At 37.2% G+C, this 8,582-nt stretch overlaps 1 protein-coding gene across 1 annotated transcript; it reads left to right on the plus strand.

Annotated features, from left to right (window-relative positions):
• Positions 1 to 1,680: 1,680 nt before the first annotated feature.
• LOC106424858 (dihomomethionine N-hydroxylase-like) lies at positions 1,681 to 6,086 on the plus strand. Its single transcript, XM_048753363.1, has 5 exons — positions 1,681 to 2,068; positions 2,128 to 2,540; positions 2,608 to 2,881; positions 5,713 to 5,854; positions 5,936 to 6,086. The coding sequence occupies exons 1-5, from the start codon at positions 1,681 to 1,683 to the stop codon at positions 6,084 to 6,086; spliced, it is 1,368 nt and encodes a 455-aa protein (XP_048609320.1).
• The last annotated feature ends 2,496 nt before the right edge of the window (positions 6,087 to 8,582 follow it).

Here is an 8,582-nt window from a genome sequence, read left to right on the forward strand (position 1 = left end):
CCAAAATTTATGATATAACTCATCATTCAATAAACTATTAACATCTATATGTACGTAACCGGGTCTCGTGGTCTGGTGGTAAAGGAACCTCGGCTGAGGTGCCCGCCATCACGAGTTCGAGCCCCAGCCACAGCGGATTTAACATGGTTTCTGTTTGGCTTCCAGGACCTTCTTCGCCAGTTCCGGTTGGACGCGGTGGAATAGTCGAACTAAGTGAGAGGTCCGGATACCTGAATTATCAAAAAAAAAAAAAATCTATATGTGCGTATAGTTTATAAATATATACACTTAATTATACTCTACAATCACTTGAATTTTTAAAACTTCTTAACAACCTTCTATGTGATATATTAACTCTTACTCCTTATCATAAAAACTGCACGAGCCAGCTTATATACGCATCACTCAGATAACATACAACTTACAAGTAACTGGATTGATGTAGAGAGAGACTTAAAACAAGTTAATAGATATATTGAGGGTTAAATTTTGGGGGTTGATAGTTTAAAAACTATTGCATAAAATGTAAACGTTACAGAGACATGTTTGGAGCATGTTCTTGTGGTGGTCAATTTTCCAAACAGGCTTTAAACTATCTGTTCCTCTGTACGAGTTACTTTTTGACAGTAGGTTATATCCATTAACCGGTAAAGAGAGATTCGGAAGACGGAGACTTGGCCGAAAATGGTGTCGAGACTAGCTAGCATTGGCGGGTCGTGGTGCTGATGCGTGCAGTTTCGGGTTACCTCCTTCTAAACAACATACAAGGTTGTTTGTAGATTGAACTTGGCATGTGCTATAAGTCTAAAAATGAAATGCTGTAAACTAGAATTATGAAACAAGATCTCCTTTAAACCTGCAAGAACCAGTTTCGAATCTCTTTGTTACAGCTCCAGCCTAAAAATTAAATAGCTCTTATCTTTTGATTTTGATACAGAGAAGCTAAGTGGACGAAACGTTCAATACCTAACTTCTTAACCGTCTTGGTTAAAAGGAAGGCATGTGGACGTTTAGATTTATTCTAGTTAACAGAACTAGCTAGCACATAATTTTATTTTATTTTTTAGTAACGATATTACATGTGCTTTAACGCACTACAATCGGTTTACAATGAATATTTTTGGTGCACTACGTATACTATCATTTACCACTGTATGCTTTTACGCTTCTTTACTAAACCGCCAAAGCATTTTTATTATATCAAAGAAGAAAACCACTATGATAATTTTATCAACAAAAAAATGTTTTCTATGATAAAGATCCTCCACAAGATTCGATTTTGATGCTTGGCGATAACTGAATTTTATCTTCTGTCCATAACTATTATTTAAGGTGTATTAGTCAAAATATAAAAAAAACTATTATTTAAATTGCTGCCATTAGCTACCTACGTCAATATTTATTAGGGTTTTGATTGATAATAATAATAATTTCCTGAAACTAATAATATCTATACGGTTATGTATGGAACCTTGAAAGGTATAAATAGATAGCAAGGCAAAAGTACGTACTACACAACGTGTAGCAAAGATTCATTCACTACTAGCTCAAAAGTAAAACCACTTTTCATTCCCAACAAAAATCCAATACAAAACAAATTATAGCCATGAGCATGAGTATCATTAATCCATCTAGTTTCACACTTGTTATATTTCCTTTACGTTGGTCTTGGCTCTCGCTATGCTTTTCTTGATAGTCAAGAAACCTAAAGAGCAGCTTCCTCCGGGCCCACGGGGATGGCCGATCATAGGGAACTTGTTCCATATGATCATGAACCGACCGGTTCATGTGTGGATCCACCGTTCCATGGAGGATATGCAAACGGAGATAGCTTGCTTCCGCTTCGCCCGGGTCCGCGTCATCACCGTAACCTCAAGCGAGATCGCCCGAGAAGTGCTTAGAGAAAAAGACGAGGCTCTTGCAGACAGATCAGAGTCGTACTCGAGCAATCTTATTAGCCATGGCTACAAAGAAATTGTTTTCTCTTCCTACGGAGAGAATTGGAAGCTGATGAAGAAAATGATGACCACAAAACTAATGTCTCCGACAACGTTGAACAAAACCCTCGGTGATAGAACACTAGAAGCGGATAATATCGTCACGTATGTTTTTAATCTCCCCAACCAGGGTGCATTAACGTGAGAGATATTGCCTTAACGTATTGCCATGCCGTGATGATGAGGATGATGTTTGGCCAGAGGCATTTTGATGTAGCCGCTGAGGACGGAGGTCTCGGGCCAAAAGAGAAAGAGCATATGGACGCAATTTACCGAGCTCTAGATTGTTTTTTCAGCTTTAATGTAACGGATTACTTACCTTTTCTTAGAGGATGGAACATCGATAACGAGGAGGAGGAGGTCAGAGAAGCGGTTGATATCCTCAACAGATGCAACGACCCGATCATCCACGAGAGAATGCATTCGTGGAGGAACAAAGGCGGTAAAGAGACTGAAGAAGATTGGCTCGATATTCTCATCACCCTTAAAGATGACCAAGGAATGCCTTTGTTCACATTTGATGAGATTAGGGCTCAGTGCAAGGTAATCCAATTATGACAAAACATTAATTAGGGTTTAATGTTTTATTCATATATCATCCCATTTGTAGGATATCAATGTTGCAACAATTGATAATACGATGAATAATGTGGAGTGGACGATAGCAGAGATGTTGAATAATCCTGGGATTCTTGAGAAAGCCACTACTGAATTGGACGTGGTAGTTGGTAAAGACAGACTTGTGCAAGAATCAGACATACCACAACTCAACTACATCAAAGCTTGTAGTAGAGTATCTTTCCGGCTTCACCCAGCTAATGCCTTCATGCCTCCGCACGGAGCCCGACAAGATACTACTCTTGCTGGTTATTTCGTTCCCAAAGGTAAAAATCATTCGGTTTATTATATATATGGTCAGAGCGGAGCCACACGCTAATGCTAAGGCTGCAACTGGTTTTAAGTTACAGGAATATGAGGAATAGGATGAATTCAAAAAAAAATGGAATACGTGTAAATGGAACAGTAGCAGTTATAAAAATAAATGGAATGAAAATATAAGTATCTACTTAACATGAATGATAGTTATTTTTAGAAATGTAGTGGAATGAAAATAGATTTATTTTAAATTAAATAAAAACTCTAATTAATATAAAATTCTTATTTTATTTTTTATTCCTTTCATTCCTTACATTCACGAGATTTTTTGTTGCTGAATGTTTTTCAACTACATTCCATTGCATTCCATTGCATTCCACATATTCCATTCCATTCCATTCCATTCTTTGCATTTGATTTTTAATTCATCTCAAATGGTAACATTTTTATGGAATCTTCATGAATGACTCATTCCACACAATTCTATTCCAAAATATGTGCATCCAGTTGCAGCCTAAGTAAAATAAACATTTTGTGCAAATATATAAAATAATATTACCTACGGAAGTTAACTTTTTTTTTGGTTTTAAAAGTTTAATCATGTCACACAGCTTAAGTTTGATATTGTGAACTATCATTGTTTTTTCTTCAATTTTTTTTTTGTTAAAAATTTTCCTTCAATTTTTTTCTAACACGCTTTCTTATTTTAATTATATTTTATTAGATAAGTTTTTATTTTTTACTTTAGCAATTATTTTTAATTTTTTCATTTTCAATACTTAAATTAAAATAACAACTAAAATGAAAATGTTTATAATAAAATTATTACGTGCAATTTAATTTTATGATATTACTTAAAAAGAACATTTGACATTATGAATTTTTTTTTCTCTTTTATTAAAATCAATTATCAAAAAGTAAGATATACAATTTTAAAGGTATAATTTATTTTAGATGTATATATATATATTTTTTGTTTCACATCAAGTTATTTTCTGCATCCGTCCACGTCGGTTATATTTACGATGATGAGACAAAATTTGCTTTAGTCTCAAAGTATCTCACTTATTATAGATATATTTTTTAAGTTAGCATAATATCAGTATTATAATTATTGCATTGTTTTTTTTTTTTTTTTTTTTTTTGGTAAAAATGTTAAAATTTATTTCCATTTTCTTTTTTGACAGAACTACATAGAAACAAGAGCAGCAGATGCAACAAAATTAAACTAAAACACCTACTCAGCCTAAGCTATACAAAGAGAACAACTACAAGCAAAGCAACAAAACCATGGGACACAACAAATCAGTACGACCACTTGCCACAAAATATGGACCCACGGTGAAGCACGAGACCTGAACCCGGGAGAATTGGCAGTACCCGATGATCAGATCTAAGAGAATGGGTCCTCAAGAACAGCTCGTGAAAGACGTCCTTAACTGTAGCCACCATGGACAGAGAGCAACACCCGAGCGGCCTCACTCGCATAACAGAAGACGAGCATTATTGCAGAGAGGGGACAACAGAGAAGCCACAAACACCAAGAGAACCTATACAAAACGGGTTGAGAAGAAGCAGCCAATTATTATTGCATTGTTAGTATTCATAAACGGTACAATGTACAAACTAAATAAACTTGACATATCAATAAGATTACAAAGATGTTTATTTTTAACTTATCTTTTATATATATGAAAATGTAAATAAATTTTCAAATAAAATGAATAAATAATTGATTAATTAGACCAATACATTTGTGACGTAAGTTTGTATGACATACTTAAGCAGGTAAGTGATGTAAGGCATGTGCATGGACAATAATCTAGTGTGTGGAAAAGGAAACATTTGAAAAAAGCAATCTGACATGTTCCTGCTATATTGTTCATGTTATCTTAAGCGAACTTTCATTTGGCAACAAGGCACCAATAATTTACATAAGATGACAAAAAGAGTAGTATAATCGTTTCATTATCCAATTAAGACAAAATGACGACGAATATAGCGGCGCCGTAAAACGTTATCTTGGATATTAAATTCTGAAAAATCTAGTGATCAAGTAGGGGTGGGCACTTTACCCGATATCCGAAGTGGCACCCGAACCCGATCCGAAAAACCCGAACCGAAATCCAAACCGAAGTAGCAAAATACCTGAACGGGTATTGAATTAGGAGAGATTGGATACCCGAACCCGAATGGATAATATCCGAACCCGAATGGATATCCGAAGATAACCGAACATATGTATAATTAACCTTATATTTCTAGTTTACATCTCTCATTTTATATAAAATAATTATATTAATAGTACACATACTTTAAGTTCATATGATATACATACAATTTCGGAAAAAATGATTTGCTACTCACTTAAAAAGTATGTCAAGTTTTTTATTTCAAAAATTAACAAAAAGTTACATCCAAATTTTAAAACAATAACTAAATTAATGCATTTTTAGTTTTAAAATGTTATGTCCAAATCTATTAATCATTTAATCTATTAAAATAAAAAAGAAGTTAATTAAAATTTATATTCTTAAATACAAGAAATTTAAGAAATGAAAAATTTAATTTTTTTTTCAAAATCTAAATATCCGAACCCGATCCGAAATAACCGAATCCGAACTAAAAATACCCGAACCCGATCCGAAATATAGAAATACCCGAACGGGTTCTACACCTCTATACCGAAATACCCGAAAATCCGAAATACCCGATCCGAACCCGAACGGGTACCCGAACGCCCACCCCTATGATCAAGCATCAAAATGATTTATAGTATTCCAACAAGATGTAGTCGAACATTATATGACTTGTTTGATTTATCTTTTTGCAATAATAGGTAGTCAAATTCTTGTGAGCCGTCTAGGGCTTGGTCGCAATCCTAATATATGGGACGAGCCTAACGTGTTCAAGCCAGAACGCCACCTTTCTGGCCATGTTGGAAACTCAATGGACGTGACTTTGATGGAGCCTGAGATGAGGTTCGTAATATTCAGCACTGGTCGACGTGGCTGCGCAGGTACTAAAATTGGGACATCTATGACTATAATGTTGCTCGCCAGGCTTCTTCAGGGGTTCGAATGGACCCTCCCTAATGACAAAAGTCAAGTCGAGCTTGTTCCAGCGGACAGTAACTTGTTCATGGCCAAACCTCTACTCGCATGTGCGAAACCAAGGTTGGCTCCAACTTTATATCCGAAAATACAGGTCTAAAACTCAGAGAAATTATTCTCTTGGAAAAATTATCAAGATATGTAATAATTGAAATAAGGTTTACTGACTATAAAAACCATGTATCCTACGTTGTACTCTTTCGTTATCTTTTAATCCAATATTACAGTGATAAGACTTATTGTTATGTCAATTTAGCAACGGAGAAATCCATATTTTTGTTGCTTTTTATTATGGGTTTCTTTGAGTTTTCAGAAGATTATGCGTTTTTAATACAATGAAAATCCAATGAAGCTGACGATTAAAAACAGAATTAGGATTTGAGATTATAATAGAATAAAGACTTTTTGCATAAACCATTATATGTTTTTTAGTTGAAAAAGTTAGAGAGAGGTGAGAGAGTGATTCTCTCTTTTCTTTCTCTCCCACCGTTCATCTTCTACTCGACAAAGCCACCGCTGATTCTCGTTCCGGTGGCCGACGGAGGGTCTCTACCCGTCGGTCGCCACCCCAATCGCTCCTGAGTCCAGCTTCATCCCCTCTCTAGCCTCGATTTCTCCATATCCTCCTTGCTCTTCTTCTCTGGTTCTTCGTCGGTTTTCGGCCGGAACCGGCGAATCAAAACGGTGACTGAGTGTGTCCTCGGTCTCCCTGGAGTGATGGCGAGGATGTGGATAGTCGGATCTGAGCAGGAGGCACCGTCTAGGTGGTAGATCTAGGGTTTTGATTTCGAGCGGATCTGGGTCAGTTTCTCTCTTGGAGGGTCCGACGGAGTGGCTGAGCGTCGCTGCCTTCGCCTCTCTTGTCGCTGCCTCCTCTGTCTCCCCTTGTCTCCTCTTCCGGCTGCTATTGGTAAAAACTTCCCTCTCTCGTTCTGAGTTAAAAAGACGATACCAAAGCTTATCGTCGGGGACTTCTTTCTGGTTTGGTTCTTCGATAATCACCATGGCGCCTAGTTAGGTTTTAGAACTGTCTGGGGTTTGGTTGACTCAGAGCTTTCGTGCCGTTGCTCTGCTATGTCCCTACTCCATTCGATGGGTCTTTTCTCCTCTTCCGCCTGCTGATGGGAGCTTCTTGTTCCTCCGCTTCTCAAGTTTCAGAAGGTTGATAGCCACTGTCCCCTGCCTCTCTTGATGTTCTGTAACTGGTTACCTTTTGTGCTCTGCTCGCGGGATGGGACCGGAGTTCAGCCGTATAAACCTCCGCTTCCATCTGCCAGTACTCCACCTGCGTTTCATCTGCTGGTTCCTCCTCATCGGTTTGGATTCTCAGGAGTGCAGCTTGCCGTCTTCTTGAGCTAGCAGCGTCTGGAGTGGACTTCACTGGTTAGGAATGGCCGGACCAGGACTTGCCGACCCTGCTTCGCCTGTTCCACGGTTGGAGTCGCCCTCGGGACGGTCTGCGGTCCCTCAGACTGTTCTCCGGCTGTGACCTCTTTGGACTCGTGCGGTTTTGATGCAGGTCCCGGCATCAATCTATTCGCTGTGGTCTGCTGTTAACTTAATGGTTGTCAATTGAACCATATTGTTAGTCAAGCTTTAATCACATCCATATGGCTGGGATTGAAACTTTGTTTGTCTTAGTGAGTTCTTTTTAGCTTTTTTTGTGGCTCCCTAAGACGCACTTGCTTTGAGTAGCGATTTAGATACAGTAGGTTTTGATTCATCAAGCTGAATGTATCTCTCTGCATCATTATTGATTTACTGAAAATTCACATACTTAACAAAAAAAAAGACTTTTTGCATTGTATTTTTATAATAAAGATTGAATGTAGTAGAATAAGTGATGCATGACGATTGCTTTGTAAGTTTGACTCAAATTCTATATTAATGAAAACCCTTTCTTCAAAAACAAAACAAAAATGATGCATGCGGAACGGAGTAACTAAGTTGAAGAATTGCAATCCGGGTGGAAATAAAAATAAACATGGAGTCACAAAGAAACATTTGAAGTGTGATATCGAAGATGTATATTGTTTAGCTAATTAACCACGGGGTGGTGGGCTAGTGGTCTTGAGGTAGTTAAAACATTAATACGGACCCGAGTTCGAATATCCTCTGTGGCTACGGAATGCTTTACGTCCTTCCCAAATTTAAAGTTAATCGCGGGTCCTAGAGTAATGGGTATTAGTGCCGCCTGGTTCCGGGCCAGGGGATTAGATGGTTGACAATCGGAAATCACGTGCGGATGACAGGTTTTTGGGCAAAACAGAAACTACATGCGGATTACGGATCACTTTTGAACCTCCTGTTAAAAAAAAAATATATTGTTTAGCTAATTTTTCTCATATTCAAATGGTCAAAACAGAAGTTCGATGAATCCTTCTTTTGACATTTGACAACTTGATTATGCAATTTGATAAAACCAGCACATGTAATTTATTTACATTAAAATACGTAATTTAATGTGATAAAAATCTAATTGTACTGCAATAGAGCGGAGAAATTCCATGCATGGCTCATATAATAATTAAAAGGTAATATTTTGGTTTCTACGTATACAGTATACTACAAAACTTAACCACTCCAGTAAAGGAAG

This window comes from Brassica napus, chromosome A2 (assembly GCF_020379485.1).
Source record: "Brassica napus cultivar Da-Ae chromosome A2, Da-Ae, whole genome shotgun sequence".
Lineage (NCBI taxonomy): Eukaryota > Viridiplantae > Streptophyta > Magnoliopsida > Brassicales > Brassicaceae > Brassica > Brassica napus.

What these genes read in the sequence shown, in the direction of transcription:
- LOC106424858 (XM_048753363.1), top strand. Translation starts at nt 1,681, where the DNA reads ATGCTTTTCTTGATAGTCAAGAAACCTAAAGAGCAGCTTCCTCCGGGC. An exon ending in AACGTTGAACAAAACCCTCG is followed by an intron (nt 2,069 to 2,127) that starts GTGATAGAACAC and finishes CTCCCCAACCAG; the next exon opens with GGTGCATTAACGTGAGAGAT. An exon ending in TTGATGGAGCCTGAGATGAG is followed by an intron (nt 5,855 to 5,935) that starts GTTCGTAATATT and finishes GTTGCTCGCCAG; the next exon opens with GCTTCTTCAGGGGTTCGAAT.